This window comes from Oncorhynchus masou, chromosome 13 (genome assembly GCF_036934945.1).
Source record: "Oncorhynchus masou masou isolate Uvic2021 chromosome 13, UVic_Omas_1.1, whole genome shotgun sequence".
NCBI classification, from domain to species: Eukaryota; Metazoa; Chordata; class Actinopteri; order Salmoniformes; family Salmonidae; genus Oncorhynchus; species Oncorhynchus masou.
This window is the reverse complement of record NC_088224.1, coordinates 59,087,697-59,110,909: the sequence shown is the minus strand read 5'-3', so window position 1 is coordinate 59,110,909 and position 23,213 is coordinate 59,087,697. Positions and strand designations below refer to the sequence as shown.

Sequence of the window (23,213 nt, the reverse complement as noted above, 5' to 3'; positions counted from 1 at the left end):
TCTAGAAATTAGGGGTTAAAGACGGGTTCTTCTAAGATCCTCAAAGTTTTTTGAAGAACCTTAGTGTTCTTGGCACTGAATATTGCCCAGAAAAGTTTCGTCCAAGAACCCCATAGGAAGTGGGGTTCATCAAGGAACCTCCTTAGTTGGTGGGGGTTCTTGCAGGAACCTAACTGCCCAACTGAAACATTTGGATTTGAAAGGACAGCAGGTGCAGGCAGGTGCAACTTAAAAATGTAAAGATCTCCTTAATTTAAGGTTTGTCCCTTGTATGATCTAAATTGATATTGTTTTATAATGATACTATCTATCATTTCATAAATTTCTAAAACAGAAAATGAACACAATTCAATGGATATCAATCAACAAAGAGGTAAAAATATGTAAACTATAAGAATAGGTTGAATGCTAGATGTTTTGGGTGCATATGACTAAACTGCTTACTTTTGTGTCTGTGTCTGCAGGTATACAGATAAAGAGGCATACAAAGGACAAAGGTATGTCAATAGGTATTGGTATGTTATGCAGATCATCCTCCTCCCTTACTTCTTCAATGAAAATATCATAGTCCTCTACGTTATGGGCAAGGTATGTGCATGAATACCATTATCAAAACAGTTTTTTTCATTCATATTTACCACAAAAACCAAGGTAAAAAATAGTGTCGTATGCATGTTTTGTTAATCATCTGTATAACTACAATGTTTGGGATTCACAGACTTCACCCTCCCTACACCTCTGATGAATATATCAGGAAACCTGTTCGATCACCATGCACTGCAAAATCATTCGGTCTATGGATACGGAGAACATCAACACATTAACATCAACAGGACAAAGGATATACACATTGGACTCGGGGCTCTGCTGGGAGTTTGCCTCATATTTAGATGTTTTTTTATTCTGCTTTGCCACTAAAATCATAATAAACACTGACAACTGAAATATTGTATTCTTGTTATGCGTATTATAATTATTATTAATAATAATTGGGGAGAGGGTAGTTAAAAAATGAACCCCAAAAGGTTCTTCAAAAGGTTATTTGAGGATCCGTTAAAAGGGGTTCTTTGAAGAACTTCAGGGGTTCCCACCCAGTTTCAATTTGAAGAACCCCTAAAGGATACTCCAGAAACCTTCTATTTTTAGAGTGTGGTTATACTGTAAGCCTATCAAAGATGGTGGATGAATGAAGATGTCTTACTCAGGCAGTTTACCATTGGAAAAAATGGTCAAGGTTCCTGTCTGTGTAAGTTGGCGTTCCCATGTGAGACCAATGGCTCTGGTCTACTTATTGTCTCTCCCTGCTCTCCCCACCCACAGGGGGCAATAAGTAGACCAGAGTGGCGCCGCCCCCAGAGTGGGGGGTATTGCTTTCTCTACCGCCTCTGGATCTATACTGTATTATTTACCCCTAAATGTACCTATTGGTGCTTTGTTTCCATCCCACATAATTGATTTTTAAAGACAATACATAGGCCAGTACCTAAGTTATTTTTACAAAACCACACACACAATGGTTTTGACTTGTAGATATGACTGAATGATTTTGTCACGTTGTTTCTTATTGTGTTTCTGTAAGACTATGTGTAGGCCTGTGTTTTGTCTATTACAATAAATTGTTTGAACTAAAATCTCTCATTTGAAATTAATAATATGAAACGCGATGTTTGTGTATATTTGACAGGTTTGGATTAGTGCATCAGTAGTACTTTGTGTGGAACCTTGATGATGAGGACCAGAAAATATAGCTCGTTTGTGCCCCCTGTTATCACAACTTTGAACTGACATAAAGCCAGTGGCCAAACCAACAAAATTGAGGGAAACTGGCTCCATTGGTTTACAAAGGCTCAATAAAAACAAACATTGGATTAATAGGTCTCACAACACATAACTATACATAAAGGCTTAAAAGCATATTATTCTTCATAAGCACTAGGATTAAAAATGCGTTGCAAATTATGTTATAGGCATAAACATACAATAGGGGGATATAAACAGCCTTTGGTGTTGTGCCAAATATGGCATAATTCGTTGTCTCAGGTATAGACTACAGCATCAACATGTCATTTTATGAAGCCTTACAAAAGTTATATGCTGATGTGTTTTAATTTCACTGTTTACATTTATATTGGGGGCACCATCTTAGTCTAGATATAAATTTGCCACTGACAATTAAAACAAATAAAATAATGGAAGGGTAGTAAAATCTGAAAAGTTTGGTGGCTCAACAAGCTGGAAAATAATATAAAAAATGTTGTCTTCGTCAAACTTCAGCAAGTGAAAATTAGATAAGAATAGAGTGAAGGTTTGTTACTCCGCTCGAAAAATGTGGGAGACCGTCAAAATGACGAGGGCAGGATCGAGTTGAAACGTGTCCCACATCGTCTGAGACCGCCAGTCAGTGCGGATAGGATTGGGGTTTACAGACAGTCTAAACTCCAGGTCCAGAAGAGTTCAGCGAGTTTATAGCATCGAAGTGCCCAGTCCATGTTGATTTTATTCAGTGGGTTGGTGGGGACACCACAAGGGTCTAGGCAATTTGGTCGACTCCGGACACCTTTTCCAATGAGCGTAAACCATTTTTATCTCCTCGTCCTCTTGTCCGGACTGGCAGCTTCAGGTGAGTGTGCGAAGTTGTTTTGATTTATGCTCTACTAATTTTGAATTAATCCAAACAATGGAAACTAGTCCAAGAGAATAGTAATTGTGGGTATTATTAATCTCTGGTTATAGTAGTTTAGATCATATGGTTAGGTTATTTCGTGTCAGTAATGTTTCTCCTCCATCCTTCACTCGACACATCATTACGATGCATTCGTGAGATGTTGGAGTAGCTGTTCTATGCATTAGAGCACTGAAGTGGTGAAAACATTATGAAAACCGGATGAGTCTCCAACCTGACCCGAGTGTCCGATGTGCGTCAAAGGGAAGTGGGAATTTGGCTCCATGCGTTGCTGCGGTATAGGGTTGCTCGCCTGAGCGTTCCTACGTGATTATAAAATGCAACTCGCTTATACCCCCTTAATGACTTTACATTATTTGTCGGTATTGAGGAAAAGACGCATTGTTTTGAAGCTTCATGCAACATAATTACTTTCCTTCTTTTGATCATGTGTATCCGTGCTTGCGTGCAAGCCAAGGGTTCTCGAGATGTTGACCGCCGGATAGGAAGGTCCACCTGTTTCCCGTCAACAAGCCAAAGGATGTCGCTAGTGTATCATATGAGCTACTATCTTGGCACATACAAAGACCCTCAGTGGATATGTTATAAACAGATGACACTGAAAATAGTTCACATTTTTGGCTATTAAGTTAACATGTATACAACGGAGCCTGCTGGACTAATTGAAGTTAATTGACACGTTTTTAGTTTCATGCACTGGTGGGCATCATTGATATTCCTCTGGAGAACAGTAGGCCTATTTAACCTTGACTTAATCTCTAGAAGTGTCCAACTGTATGCTATAAATGGATTATATGCATAGGTGCAAGCAAAGCACAAACTGCTTAGGTTTACATTGACAGCATGTGCCTAGCAATAATTCATTCATATTGACAGAGTGCATGACTAATTGTGCAAATAAAGATTGACAATATTTTGTATTTGTATTTATTATGGATCCCCCATTAGCTGCGGCCAAGGCAGCAGCTACTCTTCATGGGGCCCAGAAAAAATTAAGACAGTAATATACATTATAACTCCAATTTTAAACATTAAAACACATTTTACAACAGATATCACAATACATTAAGTGTGTGCTCTCCGGCCACCACTCTACTACTACACACAGTCCAGGTGTACGTGTGTGTGTGTATAGTGTGTATGTTATATGTGTGTGTTGTTGGGTGTTTGTACCTGTGTGTGTGACTTTTCACAGTCCTCGCTGTTCCATAAGTTGTATTTTTTATCTGTTTAAAAAAATCTGATTCTACTGCCTGCGTGAGTTACTTGATGTGGAGTATAGTTCCATTTAGTCATGGCTCTATGTAATACTGTGCGCCTCCCATAGTCTGTTCTCGAGACTTGTGGACTGTGAAGAGATCTCTGGTGGTATTTTTTCATGTATTTTTTTAAATTTCACCTTTATTTAACCAGGTAGGCCAGTTGAGAACAAGTTCTCATTTACAGCTGCTAACTGGCCTGTATAAAGCAAAGCAGTGCGACAAAAACAACGAGACAGAGTTACACATGGGACAAACAAACATACAGTCAATAACACAATAGAGAAATGCGTATACAGTGTGTGCAAATGAAGTAAGGAGGTAAGGCAAGAAACAGGCCAATAGTGGAAAAGTAATTACAATTTAGCAATTTACACTGGAGTGATATATGTGCAGATGAGGATGTGCAAGTAGAAATACTGGTGTGCAAAAGAGCAGAAAAACAAATATGGGGATGAGGTAGGTAGTTGGTTGGATGGGCTATTTACAGATAGGCTGTGTACAGCTACAGCGATCGGTAAGCTGGTCTGACAGCTGACGCTTAACGTTAGTGATGGAGATATAAGTCTCCAACTTCAGTGATTTTTGCAATTCGTTCCAGTCATTGGTAGCAGAGAACTGAAATGAAAGACGTCCAAAGGAGGTGTTGGCTTTGGGGATGGCCAGTGAAATATACCTGCTGGAGCGTGGTGCTACGGGCGGGTGTTGCTATGGTGACCAGTGAGCTGAGATAAGGCTATACCTAGCAAAGACTTATAGATGACAGTGGGTTTGGCGACAAATATGTAGCGAGGACCAGCCAACAAGAGCATACAGGTCGCAGTGGTGGGTAGTACAGTCGTGGCCAAAAGTTTTGAGAATGACACAAATATTCATTTTCACAAAGTTTGCTGCTTCAGTGTCTTTAGATATTTTTGTCAGATACTATGGAATACTGAAGTATAATTACAAGCATTTCATAAGTGTTAAAGGCTTTCATTGACAATTACATGAAGAGTCAATTTTTGCAGTGTCGACCCTTCTTTTTCAAGACCTCTGCAATTCCCCCTGGCATGTCATCAATTAACTTCTGGGCCACATCCTGACTGATGGCAGCCCATTCTTGCATAGTCAATGTTTGGAGTTTGTCAGAATTTGTGGGGTTTTGTTTGTCCACCCGCCTCTTGAGGATTGACCACAAGTTCTCAATGGGATTAAGGTCTGGGGAGTTTCCTGGCCATGGACCCAAAATGCTGGAAAAGGCATTGTTCGTTACCAAACTGTAGTTGGTACCATTCTTTATTCATGGCTTAGGCAAAATTGTGAGTGAGCCCACTCCCTTGGCTGAGAAGCAACCCCACGCATGAATGGTCTCGGTTGAGAGAGATCGGTTGATACATGGGTGTTCGAGCTGTGTGCTAGCAGTTTAAACAGACAGCTCAGTGCATTCAACATGCCAATACTTCTTACAAAAACAAGTAGTGATGTGGTCAATCTATCCTCTACTTTGAGCCATTAGAGATTGACATGCATATTATTAATGTTAGCTGTATGTGTCCATTTAAGGGCCAGCCTGTTCTGGGCCAGTTGTTATTTTCCCAAGTCCCTCTTTGCAGCACTTGACCATGTGACTCGGCGGTAGTCCAGCTGCAACAAAACTAGAGCCTGACGGACCTGCCTTGTTGATATTGTTGTTGAGCAATTTACTGACAACAAACTGTTGACACTTTTGAGCATCACTCACGCAACTGTATAAACTCTCACTCTTTCAAATGTTCACATTCATGTAGCATTTTTCAAATATATTGCATTTAGGCTAAGAATCAATCTCATGCCTGTCCTCTACACTATAGGAGCCTAGGCTGTAGCAGCACTATACACAACTGTCGAGGCAAAATCTTATTTTAGACCAATAAAGAGGAGCTCGCAGGCAACACTGTTCATGGAGTGCTGCAGATATAATAGGATTTTGTCCCAACTTGACACCACACCTGACCAACTGAGCTAATTGATAAGTTCAGTGATTGTCTAAATTCAACACACCTGGTCTTCCAGGTCGGTTAAATCAAAAACATCAAGTGCCTGCGGCCCTCCAGGTCCAGGGTTTCCTTCCCCTTCTCTAGGCTCTTTTGGACTACTCTGGGCCAGAGAGAAACGTTGTTTCGATATTGTAAATATCCCTGTTTCCCCTCTTTAGCCAAAACATGAACTGGAAGCCGTCCCAATACTCTCTTAACCATTATGTGATATTCTGCCATTGGTGATAAATGTTCTTTCTTACCATGACTGAGTTTCCTTTCATAAGTATGTACATACACTTCCTTTCTATCCTTTCCTATCAACCAGCCTTGTGTGCCTGTGACCATGAGAGCTCACAGGCACACAACCATGCATGTGTCAGCTTGTTTTCATATTCAGGTTTACCATCTTGACACACAGACACGTGAGTTCAGATCAATAGTGAATTGCCTGTGCTGGTTATCTAACCTCCATATATTTGGGTGGCAGTTTGACATAGTTGATAGACAAAGTGACTATCTCAAGTTGCACTCTATAAGCGAGCCTCATAAAGTCATTGGATGGACCTGCTTTCCCGGGCTTTCAATGCAAAGCCACTCTTAAAACTCCTGATCATTTTCATGAGAACGGTTTTGGCCCTAAGCTGAAACAATGGTTTGATTTCATATGTACTTCCCTGTGCATGACAAAGTTGTTGTGGGGCCTGTTCCATTGTTCTCCAAACGGTTTTGTCAACAATGTAAACGAAAGAACTTCCAGTTAACTCTAGTGGGTTTCCTCGGGAAAAATAAATAAGTTCCAGTAACTTCAGACTGCTCATCTGACGTCGTTAGAGCCAGCAGGAAATGAGTCAAGAACCAGCTAAATAGAACCAGCTAAATAGAACCAGCTAAATAGCCAAGTGACGAGCGTTGATGAAAGCCTTTACATGTCAGAGCATGAGAGAATTGTCGCTGTGAGAGACTGCATGTATTATGTCAAATGTTTTATGGAGTCCCTGTGACAAACTTACATATTCAAATGAATTGATCCATTCAATTATCTGCTCCAAAGTCATCCTCCACCTCTAAGGCGCTATGGAACTAAACAAAAGGTCTACCTGTAATTTAAATATGGTGCGTGGAAAAGTCTTCTTCCGCACATTAGAGCGTTATTGGTGTGGGCGGTAGTGATTTTGTTGGGTTGGACCTAGGCCCACTTAAAATAATGAATCCAAATCAACAATCTGTGGAGAACATCTTGAGTCAGCGTTGAGGGAGAGGAGGTTTGATGGATTAAACGTTTATCCTTTCTTATTGTAAACAGACGTCTCCTAGCCAATACTACAAGATTAATTCTCGTCTGTCAGTTCACCCCTAAATTCGGAAATAAAGGTAGAGAGGGGGAAGTTGAGAGAGAGAGAGAGAGAGAGAAGGGGGTGGAAAAGAGTGGGACTCCATCTAGGGCTGTTGTGGTGACTGTATTACCGCCACACCGGCAGTCATGAATCATGACCTCAATGAAATTCCATTTGACCGTTGAGTCACGGTAATGCTAACTACAATCAGGTCCTAATGGCCCGGTACTCAGGACTCTATTGTCCCTCTAACCACTCTGACATCAATGCAAATGCAATGGAAAATCACATCACACACTTATCATCAAAACAGTAGGACCATCCTACTTTTAAAACTCACCTCACTGTGATGATCAATTTGAAGAAAGAAGATCAACAGCAGGTTGAGACAGTGCAAAACATGGTGGTTGTGGATGTTTTTTCAAAGCCTAACAAAGAAACGGACATCGCTTTTTAAGTTGGTGATTAATTAAAAACCCCCATATGCATATTAGAGCTTATTCTTATGTAAACCCAGGGGGGAAAAAATGAATTAAAATGATGGTTATTTCGTTATACAAACATAGCCTACCACATGTTACGCATGTCAGTAAAACATAAAACTGATTTAAGATGTCTTTGGTACATAATTGGTCTAGCCTTTGAGTGTGGACTGTATTATTATGCATACTTGATGGACTGGTTACCTTATGCTACAGTGTGCTCCAAAATGTCTATCCATGAGTCTGGGAGAGAACGTATAGCCCTGGGTGATGTTGATGGTTCATTGATTGTGCAGGGCGGTTTACAGTTAGCCTACAATTATAGTGAGCTGTATTGTATTTGATTTTGAATAGCCTAGTAATAGGGCATTTAAAAAAATATTTTCATAATTCATTGAGTGACATATTACCTTGAGCTATATAGAATATCTCACCACCATGCATTTCCATCTCCTCTTCCCTCTCCTTCCTTCGAGCACGCAGGCGGGCTGTCAACAGTTTAGTGAAATATGTTTTGCTGCGAAAACATGTTACTATTGATGTTCCCAAACAGATTTGACTTGCTTTCCAAATTAAGCACTGGGTCGTTGCAGGAACAGGGTTGGAGAGTCCATGGCATACAGCGTTTGGGCGGAATATCACCTTTCGGGCAGCGAGAGCATGCTCCTCAAACAGTGTTTAATGAATGGAGTGAAATAAGTGTTCTTGTATTTATTTCTTAGTTACTCATCTTAAGCACACGATCCTCTATAAAACCCAAGTATCCTACAAAACGGACTGGAGGGAAAGCGTGAGGCCTCCATTCGCTATTTTAGTGCATACAGATGACATGTGTTTTTGCTAAATCGAAAGACAAGATTCAATTGAGAATAGTCTGAAAATATGATCACTTGATGAGAGAACAGCTGTGCAGCCTGGGGCAAGGAACAGAGCGAATACTTATTTTTGCTACTTTCTCAAATCATCAATAGTCTATAGTCGCATCATGCATCCCATATATGTTTTGATTTCTAGGACATTCTAATGTTTGTATCATTCACAACTAACGTTGCCAAATAACTCTAAATCTACCACTTAGGACCTGTTTCAAATGATCACTTTTACGCTCAACATAGACACTTCATCTGCGTACTCGCTTTGTAATGGTAAAAATATCCTTTCTATTTTATTCAGCTAAGTTCATTTATTTTGTTCGTACTATAAAGTCCTGTAAAATGAGGGCACGGGACTTCTTAGCATATCTTGTCTGCTAAATGAACAAGCCTACAGAGCCCATGGCATGGAGCAAAGCCAGATAACTAACACACAGTAGGCCAACATATTCTGTTCTTCTGAAATACATGTTCTTCATATCATCATGTTTTTTTTGTTTTTTTGTTAAACCTGTGTAAAATAAAGAATGGATTTATTGTGATGGTGTCTATTAAATTGATGGCTGGCAAAATGGCATGACCGCCACAGCCCTATGTGGGAGGGATTGAGGGAGAGAGACAGAGCGACAGAGAGAGAGAGTGATAGTGATAGTATGTAGCCTACTGTGCAAGGGGGAGCTATCTCACCTTATATTTTGCATGGCACCTCTGGAACACTCAATACCCCTGGCCCTGCCCCTCTCTCTGTAGCCCTGGCCTGAGAATACAGGTTGATACCTGAACTCAGCTCTACTCTCCCAATATGAAAGAGCTCTTGTAAATGTAACCTGGGCTTGTGAAATCTCTGACCACAAAGGAGAAAGGAGTCTTTGTAGTATTTTTAGGCTTTGTGTTGTTGTGTGTCAGAGACCAGGCCCAAGTGTATCTTCCTCCAAACCTGTAAGAGAGTCAGGTTTCCTCCCGACGGACTAGGAGTCTGGTCATGAAGTGGGAAGAAAAAGCAACTCAGACACGACCTTGGAAATAATGTAAAGAACACAATTTCCTGAGTCCGAGGGGAGAACCGTGCCGATTGGTTGATTTGCCTTACATTGTTCTTCCAGATCCAATGTAAATCCCACCGTTTATGAAAGAGTCAACCATTCCTTGTACATTACGTAAAAACAACTTGTTAGACTTGCACAAGTGCAAGCCCTCAACTGGCAGCTTCATTCAATAGTACCCAGTCTCAATGTCAACAGTGAAGAGGCGACTCCGGGATGCTGGCCTTCTAGGCAGAGTTCCTCTGTCCAGTGTCTGTGTTCTTTTGCTCATCTTAATCTTTTCTTTTTATTGGCCAGTCTGAGATGTGGCTTTTTCTTTGCAACTCTGCCTAGAAGGCCAGCATCCCGGAGTCGCCTATTCACTGTTGACGTTGAGACTGGTGTTTTGCGGATACGATTTAATGAAGCTGCCAGTTGAGGACTTGTAAGGCGTCTGTTTCTCAAACTAGACACTCTAATGTACTTGTCCTCTTGCTCAGTTGTGCACCGAGGACTAAACATCAGTGCCACAGGTAACTTCCACAAAGCTGTGAACGATCTGAGAGACAAGGCAGGGAGGGCCTATGCCATCAAAAGGAACATAAAATTCAACATACCAATTAGGATCTGTCTAAAAATACTTTAATCAGTTATAGAACCCATTGCCCTTTATGGTTGTGAGGTCTGGGATTCCGATCACCAACCAAGGATTCTCGAAATGTGACAAACACCAAATTGAGACTCTGCATGCAGAATCCTGCAAAAAAATCCTCTGTGTACAACAAAAAACACCTAATAATGCATGCAGAGCAGAATTAGGCCGATACCCGCGAGTTATCAAAATCCAGAAAAGAGACGTTAAATTCTACAACCACCTAAAAGGAAGCGTTTCCCAAACCTTCCATAACAAAGCCATCACCAATAGACATATGAGCCTGGAGAAGAGTCCCCTAAGCAAGCTGGTCCTGGGGCTCTGTTCACAAACACAAACAAACCCCACAGAGCCCCAGGACAGCAACACATTAGACCCAACCAAATCATGGGAAAACAAAAAGATAATTACTTGACACATTGGAAAGAATTAACAAAAAACTGAGCAAACTAGAATGCTTTTTGGCAGAACTCCTGACCACTGTGACTGACCCTAACTTAAGGAAAGGAGAAAGGCCGCCGTAGGCAGACCTGGCTCTCGAGAAGACAGGCTATGTCCACAAAATGAGGTGGAAACTGAGCTGTGCTTCCTAACCTCCAGCCAAATGTATGACCATATGAGAGACACATAATTCTCTCAGATTACATCCCCACAAAAACAAATTCAATTTTGATAAAATCCATCTATTGGGTGAAATACCACAGTGTGCCATCACAGCAGCAAGATGTGTGTCCTGTTGCCACAAGAAAAGGGCAACCAGTGAAGAACAAGCACCAATGTAAATACAACCCATGTTTATGTTTATTTATTTTCCCTTTTGTTCTTTAACTATTTGCGCATAATGACATTTGAAATGTCTTTATTATTTTGGAACTTTTGTGAGTGTAATGTTTACTGTTCATTTTTTTATTGTTTATTTCATTTTGGATTATTATCTATTTCATTTACTTTGGCAAAAAAAAAATATGTTTCCCATGCCAGTGAACGAATCCATACATTTCCTTGCCGGTAAAACAAGAAGGGTTTAATTACAGACCGTTTCTTGATATCAGGTTACACCCATGTAGTTTGCGTCGGGGACAATAGTTGTTGACAACTGTAGCATTGTAGCTAAGTCTAACCCTAACTCTTTTCCTAACCTTAACCTCATTCTCCTAACCTGCCACACTAATTCACCTAACTTGCCATGCTAATTATCCTAACATGCTATGGAAGCAAATCATCTGTGTCAAGAAACCATCAGAACTGACCAATGGCAGGCACCAATGAGAGTTTCCTGATATCAAGGAACGACCACATGAAGAAAAGCCCTGAATTGTGGTGTGCAATTTTTTAAAACGTTTTGTGGAGATTCTGACAAAAAAAATATTTGGTTTCCTAAAAGTTTTCCTGGGAGGTTTTATTAACATTTTGAGAACGCAAATTATTGTCACGCCCTGCTCTGTTTCACCTGTCTTTGTGCTTGTCTCCACCCCCCTCCAGGTGTCACCCATCTTGCCTATTATCCCCTATGTATTTATACCTGTGTTCTCTGTTTGTTTGTTGGCAGTTAGTTTTGTTGTTGTGAAACCTACCAGCGTTTGTTCCCCCTGCGCCTGTCTGTTCTTGCTCCTGTATTCTAGTCCTTTCCAGTTTTGACCATTCTGCCTGCCCTGAACCTGCATGCTGTTCTATACCTTGACCCACCTCTCTGGATTATTGATCCCTGCTTGCCCTGACTCTGAGACTGACCATTCTGGACCTTTGCACCCTCTCTGGATTACTGACCTCTGCCTGACTTGACCTGTAGTTTGCCTGCCCCTGTACGATAAATAAACATTTGTTTCTTTGACACTTTCTGCATCTGGGTCATACCTGAAACCTGATAATTATAGGTTATTTGAAGGTAATTAAATAATATTATCAGAAAATGTTTCAATAAGACTTAGTTTGGGTTAACTGTTTTGAACTTCAAGCACAGATAGGATAATGGAAATTAATTTGCTTAGGCATTAATCGTGCAAAAACTTATTTTTATTGTGGCATGGCATCAGTGAGATTTGACCCTATGTTCTCGATCCATGGAATTAGTCCACTGCGCCACCAAGATGGAGCTACCATACCATGGTTTTTAATTTCATATAAAGCTGTTCATTTTAGTAATTTCAAACAGACTGAATTTCAAAGGAAACAAGCACTTAAGATCAGGTGTGGCTAATTGTTCCGAGAACGTTAACAAAACTTTCCAGGTAAACCACAAAACATGAGCAATGTTTAAAAACATACACATTCTGTTCTCAGCGTCAACAAAACTCTATCCTCTATCTTAAATATATTCAGGTGTGTTGGCCACACCCACTAATTGGCCACACCTGATCTTAATGAGCCCACAACTTTGTGTAGAAGAAAACATGTTTTTGGCATTTAGCAGACGCTCTTATCCAGATCAATTAGGGTTAAGTGCCTTGTTCAAGGGCACACCAACAGGTTTTTCACTTAGTCAACCTTTGGCCCAACACTCTTAACCACTAGGCTACTTGCCACACTTTATGGCATGCTAGCTCCATCCTGTTGGCGCAGTGGACTGTTTCATGGATACAGAACAGGTTTGAAACTCACGGATGCTGTGCCACCATAAAATAATAAATGTGTTTGCATGATTAATGCTTAAGGAAATTAATTTCCTTGTGTCCTATCTGTGCTTGGCGTTAAACACAAATTAAGCTACCAGTGTGTTCTCAGAACAGTATTTAATTACATTCAACGAACCTATAATTTATTAAAACCTCCTAGGAAACCTTTCAGGGAACCATAGTAAAATGTTGTCAGAACCTCCCTTCAATATAAAAATGTTCCCTGAACAGATGGAATTTTCCCTTCTGTTCTCAGAACGTGGAAAAAACATTCAGTTTTACCAGCCAGGAAACTTATGGCTTCATTCCCAGTACCAATGAGAAACCAAAACCTTACGTTCCCACAACTTCCAAGGAACCAAATGTGCTAGATGTGCAGCTTATAACATCAACAGTTGCTTTCATTTGAGTAATGTGCCTTTTTGTAATTGTAACAGTCACTAATTCCTCATTAAATAGCATATAATAACATATATGATATGCTATTAAAGTAATTGGTACACACTTTACAAGCTTTTTTTAAGCTCTATTAAAACCCAAGTTAGATTCAGAAATCCTGAGAAGTAATTGTTCATCAGTAACACTGGAATCAAAAAGCTACTGCATTAGCAGAAGGCGTCATCTCCGAATTAAATCAGGGCCAATTATTTAATGCCAGAGAAATAAGTGCTATTTATGCTTCTAGTAAATGAAAGGAAAATTCTTAAACATTTGTACACAAATTCAAATGATGTGCGGCTCATAGTGTGATGTTTAAGATGATTACCTAACATACTTGAGTTTGGATGAACCTACTGTAAATAAGTACCATGTGAGAGCCAATTTATTCCCCCTCCCCCTCGCATTCCGCTCTCCAACCCCCCCCCCCCCTCCAGTTTCCTGGTGGAGGATAAATATATTGGGGTGATGCCTGGCTCACAACAAAGCCAGTGTGGAGTCTGCTGTGGACAGACAGACTGATTGGCCCAGGTCTGAGCCTCTTCCTCATCCTCCTTCTGCCAGCCACAGTCATTAACTGGGACTGATAGAGGCCTAGCTATCCAGCTCAGATCTCCTAAATACAGGCATTTTTCTCATCCCTGAGAATTTTGCCCTGTTTCTCAAGGCAGGCCCAATTTATTAGTATTATTTTTTTTAAATGTAATCTTTATTTAACTAGGCAAGTCAGTTAAGAACAAATTCTTATTTTCAATGGGTTAACTGCCTTGCTCAGGGGCAGAACAACATATTTTTACCTTGTCAGCTCAGCGAATCAATCTTGCAAGCTTTCGGTTAGAAGTCCAACGCTCTAACCACTAGGTTACCTGCTGCCCCAATCAGTCTGCCTCTACCAAACCCCCCCGCCCCCCACCCCAAAGACAAAACAGCCAACTAAACACCCCCACCCCCACCCCCCCAATGATTTTGGGCAATTTAAAACACATTAGGGCCAGGGGGAACTCCTCTGGTGGGGGTGAAGAGAGAGGGCCCTCTCTGTCTAATGTACAGTGGGGCTGGTTACTAGTAATGTGGCCTACAGGAAGCCCTCTGCACTGCTGATAAGGATGAGATAGGTTCCTGGGGAGCTGAGCCCAGCAGCTGTTTTCCCAGCTACATGAGTGAACGCATTAGATAAACAAGCATCCAGTCTATATGGACCCATAGGCTTATATCCATTTCAAACGCCCTCGCAGTGCGGGAGGGATGCATGCATGTTGAGGCGAGATCAGAGCGATTAGTATTATGACTGTATTTGGTTGCCAGCCATATACAGTAGTTATCCAGTTAAAGTGAAGATCACATGTAGCTGGTTCAAGTGCATGTGTTTGTCCCTATAGGACCTTATAGACCCTGGGTCATTTTCATTAGCACCAAACAGAAGAAAACAAATTGAAGTGGGAAGGTGACTGACTACCTGTACCTGTTCAATTTTGTTTTCTGTTGCAAAACATTTTGCTACAGTGTGCCCTAATGAATACAACCATGTACTTCCGATCATATCTTCCCAGAGGTTTAAAGGACTAGGTCATGTTCTGCTTGGTCATTGGGTTGGATAACACCCCTGTTGCCTACCCTGTTAAAAAGAGGTATTGCACTTTCTATAAAATTAGATGTTTTCCTCCATCCATTTCAGTGACAGAACACTACTTCCAATTACACTGAACAAAAATATAAAGTGTTGGTCAAGTAAAGTGTTGGTCCCATGTTTTGTGAGCTGAAATAAAATATCCCAGAAATGTTCCATAGGCACAAAAGGCTTGTTTTTCTCAAATGTTTTGCACAAGTGTGTTTACATCCCTGTTGGTGAGCATTTCTCCTTTGCCAAGTTAATCCATCCAGAGTGGAGTTGCTGGGCGGGGGATAGAATGACGGTCAAAGATAAAGCAAAAAAAGTCAAAATGAACAAACAAAAAGTATGTTTGAATGACACCGAAGGGCAACGCCGTTACGTCCAATGTCTGTCTGCTGAGGCTGACGTCGCCATCTTGGATGGTTGGTGACCTGGCGGTTGGGAGCCTGGGCCGGTGGCCGATACGTCGCTTGTTCGGTTCCCCGTCTTGACTTGGTGGGAGATCTGTCGACGTGCCCTTGGGTGGGGCGCTTGATCCTGGTTGCTACTGTGAGTCGCGCTGGACGGGAGACGGATAGATGACTGAATGTAATGTAATGTAATGTTGAGTGGCTTCACTGCAGGTTGGTGAAGCCACCTGAGAGGTTTGGCATATCAATATATATTTTAGTTCAGTATAAATGGGTAAACATACACTCTTAGAAAAAAAGGTGCAACCTAAAAGGGTTCTTTGGCTGTCCCCATAGGAGAACCCTTTGAAGAACCTTTTTTGGTTCCAGGTAGAACCCTTTTGGTTCCAGGTAGAACCCTTTTGGGGTCCATGTAGAACACTTTCCACAGGGGGTTCTACATGGCTCCTATAGGGTTCTACCTGGAACACACACTCACTCAGAACACAAAGCAAACAGGGCAATCTTAACTCAGACGACACCTGGACAGAATAAGCAGGGCTTATGATTTAATTGGGGACAAGATCGTTTAGTACAGTTTTTTTCAATCACTTTGGTGCTATTTTCACAAGTATGTGGGGAATTTTCAAAACTCTTAGTACAAAACTCCAAACTGGTAACACCCGTAACGCAGCAAGTCTTATATTCAAAACCTTTTATTGTGCATTTGTTTGGAGACATCTTCCACCACACAACCATTGATCCAAAATATATATTTACCGATATAATTACAACATAGGTGTCCTGTAATAAAATTCAACTAATTAAATGAATGGAAAGAACATCACGTTTGGCAGGTACTAGTTTGCAGCAAGCCTGTCTGGAGCATTTGACCATTGGTTCTCATCTACATTGTAGTAAATGTCAAGGGCGGTATTACCAAACAAGCCTGACATGGGTCTGGATTCGATGTCATTGCATGCCTCATCCATGTCCTGATGGAGGATGGCATGCTCATGTCTTATTTGGCTCAGTTAGTAAGAGCATGGCACTAGCAAGAACAGAGTTGTGGGTTCGATTCACACTGGAGTCACATACAAAAGTGTGTGGACTGTTGTCACTTTGGATGAAAGCGAAAATGGCATATACATGTAGTATTGTATTAGGGTACTGCGTTTTCCAATGCAATTTTAGTAAAGCAGTGTGACCCCCCCTCCATCAAAAGACCCCAACAACTTCATTTTGGATATATATTTACTGCAATGGGTATGCCTTTTGTTACATACAGTTATAGCTGTGCACATAATCCTAATACCGCTTCATGGACTACGATTGAACATATTCTTCTTTTAGGATGTGAACAGCTATGGTCAGATTTCATTAAAGAGTTATTTTAACAATGCTGGTTATGCATCTAGCTAACATTCATCCAAGGACACCTTGACTTGCATTACACACCCTCCCTGCAGAAACACTTGTCATGAAATCATGTAACGTTTACAGTGCATTCGGAAAGTATTCAGACCTCTTTACCTTTTCCACACTTTGTTACATTTCAACTGTATTCTAAAGTGGATTAAGCTGTTTGTTTTTTTCATCATCAATCTACACACAATACCACATAATGACAAAGCAAATGCAGGTTTTTAGAAATGTTTGTAAATGTATTAAAACAAAAACATTTAAATATCACAAACATAAGTATTCAGAGCCTTTACTCTGTGCTTTGTTGAAGCACATTTGGCAGTAATTACAGCCTTGAGTCTTCTTGTGTATGACGCTACAAGCTTGGCACACCTGTAGTTGGGGAGTTTCTCCCGTTCTTCTCTGTCAATTTGAATGGGGAGCGTTGCTGCACAGCTATTTTCAGGTCTTTCCAGAGATGTTCGATTGGGTTCAAGTCCGGGCTCTGGCTGGGCCACTCAAGGACATTCAGAGACCCAAAGCCACTCCTGTGTTGTCTTGGCTGTGTGCTTAGGGTGGATGTCCTGTTGGAAGGTGAACCTTCGCTGTACCTGCTCCATTCATCTTTCCCTCGATCCTGACTAGTCTCCCAGTCCCTGTCACTGAAAAACATCCCCACATCATGATGCTGCCAGCAACATGCTTCACCGTAGGGATGATGCCAGGTTTCCTCCAGATGTGATGCTTGGCATTCAGGCCAATCTTGGTTTCATCAGACCAGTGAATATTGTTTCTTTTGATCTGAGAGTCCTTTAGGTGCCGTTTTTCAAACTCCAAGTGGACTGTCATGTGCCTTTTATTGAGGAGTGGCTTCCGTTGGCCACTCTACCATAAAGGCCTGATTAGTGGAGTGCTGCAGAGATAGTTGTCCTTCTGGAGATTTTCACCATCTCCACAGAGGAACTGGAGCTCTGTCAGAGTGACCATTGGGTTCTTGGTCACGTCCCTGACCAAGGCCCTTCTCCCCCAGGCGGCCAGCTCTAGGAAGAGTATTGGTGGTTCCAAACGTCTTCCATTTAAGAATGATGGAGGACACTGTGTTCTTGGGGACCTTCAAAGCTGCAGAAAAGTTTTGGTACCCTTCCCCAGATCTGTGCTTCGACACAATCCCTTGTGTGCCTTTCCAAATCATGTCCAATCAATTGCATTTACCACAGGTGGATTCCAATCAAGTTGTAGAAACATCTCAAGGATGGTCAATGGAAACAAGATGCACCTGAGCTCAATTTCGAGTCTCATAGCAAACGTAACAAAATGTGGAAAAAGGGAAGGGGTTTGAGTACTTTCCGAATGCACTGTAAGTAAGAGAAAAGGATTCCTTTAAACGTGCCCTGCTACAAGCAGGAAACAAGAAATGTGACATCTGTTTGATAGTTCACACATTCGTCATTCAGGGTTACTATCTTGTAATCTTTTTGGCTAACCACATGGGAACATTCTAGTCTTTAAGGACAACTAAAAGGTCAACCACTAATCTTTAAGGCAGAACAGGTTTAAGCAAAGTATAGTGTCATTGTTTCAGGAAGGCATTTCCATGGCGATAGGAGGGACAGGAGGCAGACTAAAGGCAGGGCATTCACTTGAACTGCCTTGACCCTTTTTTTGCACAAACTCTCTTGCACTGAGTCTATGCACACACACTCACACATACTTAGAGTACACTGACACCCCAACACACACACATTTTAATTTACCTTTATTTAACTAGGCAAGTCAGTTAAGAACAAATTCTTATTTTCAATGACGGCCTAGGAACAGTGGCTGTCTGTTCAGGGGCAGAACTACAGATTTGTACCTTGTCAGCTCGGGGATATGAACTTGCAACCTTTCAGCTACTAGTCCAACGCTCTAACCACTAGAGCCCCAGTAGGCTACCCTGCTGCCCGCTCACACATACCATACACACACATGCATACTGACGCCACACCCATACACACACATTTTCACACTGCTACTGTCTATTATCTATCCTGTTAACTAGTCACTTTAGCTCTGGCTATATGAACAGTAAATTGCTACCTCAATTACTTCCTACCCCTGCACATCGACGCGTTGCGCTACTCCCTGTATAGAGACCTATTATTTTAGACTCCCTAAAATGTTTAGAGCCATGTTATTGTGACTCGTTATTTTTATTCGTTGTTCACTGTGTATTTATTTATTCCTTGTGTTACTATTTCTATTTTTTATTCACTGTTCTATCTGGTCTTTAACTCTGCATTGTTGGAAAAGGCCCCGAAAGTAAGCATTTAACTGTAACCCGTTGTCTACCACGCATGTGACAAATGCAATTTGATTTGATTTGATTAAGTAACTCTAAATGTATTTTAACAAATGAGAAGACAATCATGTCAAAAGTAATGTGAATTTTGCATTGTGAAAAGTAATTGCTTCATATGAACACGTATTGCAATGTGAACTGTATTTCTAGATGATACACTGATTACGTTGGGTGGAAAAGTATGATTGATTTTGTGTGTTGCACTTTGCACTTAGTCAATTAAAAATGTGCTTATAGTTTTGAAGCAACTGCCTTTTTGATGATCTTTTTTTTGTACTAAGTGTTGTGAATATGTAACACATACTTGTGAAAATGTAACACATACTTGTGAAAATGTAACACATACTTGTGAAAATGGCACCAAAGCGATTTAAAACCAATGTAATATCAGAGGTGTGTGTGTGTGTGTGTGTGTGTGTGTGTGTGTGTGTGTGTGTGTGTGTGTGTGTGTGTGTGTGTGTGTGTGTGTGTGTGTGTGTGTGTGTGTGTGTGTGTGTGTGTGTGTGCAGACCAAACTGCAGGCTCCATTATGTCGGTGTCACTCAATCCATTATCTGGAGCAGGGAAAATGCAGCCAATTTTTTCATTTTCCAGCATTTTCTCTGTAATGTGTTTCTGTGGGGGTCTGTTTGTACACAAACATTGATAACATACAGTATTGATGTTGTATGTATGTTTAGCAGAGTTTCTGTTGCATAACTACTGTGCTGTGCTGTGTTCCTGTGGCTTCAGGCTTGTTACCGGTCAGTGGGCTGAGGGTGGAAACGTCGGGGGAGGTGGAGGCAGTGAACGGTACAGATGTGTGGCTGAAATGTACCTTCCAGAGCAGCTCGCCCATCACCCCAGCAACGCTCACGGTCTCATGGAGCTTCCGACCCATCGGACCTGGCCGGGAGGAGTCAGTGAGTCCCCCTGGCTAATTGTGGAACCCTCTGGGCATCCTCGAGATGTAGTTCAGAGACCGTGTGTGTTTGTGTGTGTGTGTCTGTATTCTGTAGTTTGTCAAGGACCTCTGAGTCAACCATCAACCTCCTTGTCAGCGTCATTTTGAAATCTGCCTGAACAGTTTAGAAAAATGACCTTGTTTCGGAAATGCTATTGTTGGAGAAAGTCAATCAGAGGTGACAATTAAGTCAATTAGATGCAATTAACTACCCGCTAATGAGGTGCAATGTGATCTCATTAAGCATTGTGCCAATCTATGTCAGGTGTTCTATTACCATGAGAGGCCTTACCCTCCCCCGGACGGGCGTTTCCATAAGCGGGCGATATGGGCAGGTGACATCATGGGGCGGGACGCCACCATCGTGGTACGTAAGGTCAAGTTCACTTACAATGGGACGTTCAGCTGCCAGGTGAAGAACCCTCCGGACGTCCATGGCAACGCGGGGGAGGTGAAACTGACCGTGGTCACCACAGGTTAGTGTCTGTCTACTGTGAAGCGTTCAAGGGTGCTGGGTTAAAATATACTGTAGCCGTGTCTGCTGTCCAATCTTTGGCCTTGCGCTGTGAAAACCTCCCAGCAATCTTTACAAAACCAATCTGACCCATTTGTCATTTATTCCATCCAGCAGTGCCTTTCTCACAGCAACAAGAGGTACTAGCCGACATTGCTACTGTAGTGGGATACAATGTATACTGTTGATGCATTTAAAAGAATCCTAACACATCCCATAAAATCATCATCATGTACCTCCCCTGGGAACCAGCCATCTCGTCTTGTTTACCTCTTTGTCTATTTCATTTACCTCTTTTCCCTTTAAAGCCTCCTTCTCTGAGATGATCATGCTTGCTGCAGCCATTGGGGGCGCCATCGTGCTGATGGTCATCTTCCTCGTCATCATCATGTCAATAAGACGATGTCGTGAGAAGAGACGGGAGGAAGAGGGGGCGGAGGAACTACCTCGCAGACAGAGAAAGGACCCTACCGTGTGGTAAGACAGAGAAAGAGAAGGAGCAAGAGAGAGTGGGATCTCTCCACCCGGTCTCCCCACTCTGGCTGGGCTGTGCGGTGCTCACCTCTGGGACTGTGCTCAGTCAAATGCTTTGTCTGCTTGGACACTCTCCTCTGAACCTAGCTTTGGAACCAAAACCTGGACCTATAATTGGGCAGAAGTTTTTACAAAGAGCAGACTTATATGCTAAAAGTGCCTTAGAATACTACTGTAGATGATCCATCTGCTGGATCCTGTATCTTACCGCCATGCACCTTTCTGGAAAGACAGTATGCCTGCATTCATATTTATCTGTATTTCCTGTACAGTGTTTCTATTGTTATTGTCTACTAACCAGTTTCAAACTCTAACATCTGCTCAATCAATTTCCAATCGCATAGCACTTAGTAAGCCAATGCCCATGGTTGTATAGGTGCCAGCAGTCTCTCTCTCATCTGGTTCAATGCCTTTCAACCACAAGTCCACGACAAGATGTCTTTACATTTCCGTCTCGGTTTACTGCTGATCAATGATATTATTTTGTTTTGTTCTGAAGTGATTTTGTATTTCTATGCAGATGTTTGTTTGTTTAATCAGTAAAAATGTTCAACTACTGCAGAAATACTCAAAATAATGTCAATATTCACTGCAAGACCCAAGGCACTTGTTTAAAACAGACATTTATAAAATATTAGACTCAACATAAAGTTCATTATTTTCAAACGCATAAAAATGTCAAAGAATTGACTATTTCACTATGACTGTCACTGTATTGCAGTTTTTTAATCCTTTAAATAGTTGGCACCCGATGTCTCTGTTTTAGACAGTGCATTTATGGTCACTTTCTATTTGATCTGGTGTCTATGGCATACACAATATATCAGTAGGGTTCCAAATCTATGGTCTATGGGTGAAGGGACTACTTTGCCTCTCATTCTGTTGGGTTTTCTGATCTCTGTGCATTGGGTGCTTCTTTAGGTTTACATTTAAACAATGTCATGTGTAACCACATATGCAAAAGAAATTGCCCTTCGAATCTCACCAACAAAAGCCAACTCTACATGGAAGGATTTTTTTTTTCAAACAACAAAATCCAGATCAATTGATTAATCCAGAGCAAACATGGTGTTCCAAGATGGCTTCGCTTGAAAAGTTGTTATTTTCCCCTCATCTAAAAGGCCAATTCCTGCTCAACCTTTCCCGTCTTTGGCCTCTGACTGCGGCTTTGTCTGCGTGTGTGTATGTTTGTGATTGTGTGTGTATGTGTGTGTGCGTGTGTGTGTCTTAGCCACCCTGCACGGGCCATCCACCTGTATGTGGACGATGACGTGCTAGAGATTGACAGCTCGGACGGTATGATCTCGGAGGCCAGCACCAAGGACCCCAGTTCCTCTGAGGAAGACGACAGGAGCTCTGACTACGGCGGAGGCGATGACTCTGACTGAGATGGGGACAGTGAATGTTGGCTTTATTTTAGGCGTTACCTCTATGTGCTTGTGGTAAAACTTAATCCACAGTTGTTTTTTTTAAACTATTGATCCTCCGTGGCTACATGCTCTGTGGTGTATTTTAAAAAGAGTGGGCTCCTGTGGTTGGATAGAATATATACAGTTTGTATACACTACAGTTCAAAAGTTTGGGGTCACTTAGAAATGTCTTTGTTTTTGAAAGAAAAGCACATTTTCTGTTCATTAAAATAACATGAAATTGATCAGAAATACAATGTAGACATTGTTAATGTTGTAAATGACTATTGTAGCTGGAAACGGTAGATTTTTTATGGGATATCTACATAGGCGTACAGAGGCCCATTATCAGCAACCATCACTCCTGTATTCCAATGACACGAGCCTGTAATCCAACCCACAAATGCTGATGCTCCAGATACTCAACTAGTCTAAAGAAGGCCAGTTGAATTGCTTCTTTAATCAGAACAACAGTTTTCAGCTGTGCTAACATAATTGCAAAAGGGTTTTCTAATGATCAATTAGCCTTTTAAAATTATAAACTTGGATTAGCTAACATAACGTGCCATTGGAACACAGGAGTGATTGTTGCTGATAATGGGCCTCTGTATGCCTATGTAGATATTCCATAAAAAATCTACCGTTTCCAGCTACAATAGTCATTTACAACATTAACAATGTCTACGTTGTATTTCTGATCAATTTCATGTTTT

The 23,213-nt window shown here is 41.4% G+C and overlaps 1 protein-coding gene and 1 long non-coding RNA gene across 2 annotated transcripts; both read left to right on the top strand.

Annotated features, from left to right (window-relative positions):
• The first annotated feature begins 5 nt into the window (after positions 1 to 5).
• Positions 6 to 995, top strand: LOC135552695 (uncharacterized). Its single transcript, XR_010457491.1, has 3 exons — positions 6 to 258; positions 465 to 588; positions 719 to 995. It is a non-coding gene; the product is annotated as an uncharacterized LOC135552695 (long non-coding RNA).
• A 1,402-nt stretch (positions 996 to 2,397) lies between these two features.
• On the top strand, positions 2,398 to 22,669 carry LOC135552693 (myelin protein zero-like protein 2). Its single transcript, XM_064984466.1, has 5 exons — positions 2,398 to 2,620; positions 19,833 to 20,002; positions 20,309 to 20,519; positions 20,866 to 21,034; positions 22,323 to 22,669. The coding sequence occupies exons 1-5, from the start codon at positions 2,488 to 2,490 to the stop codon at positions 22,477 to 22,479; spliced, it is 840 nt and encodes a 279-aa protein (XP_064840538.1). The 5' UTR covers positions 2,398 to 2,487; the 3' UTR covers positions 22,480 to 22,669.
• Positions 22,670 to 23,213: the final 544 nt, after the last annotated feature.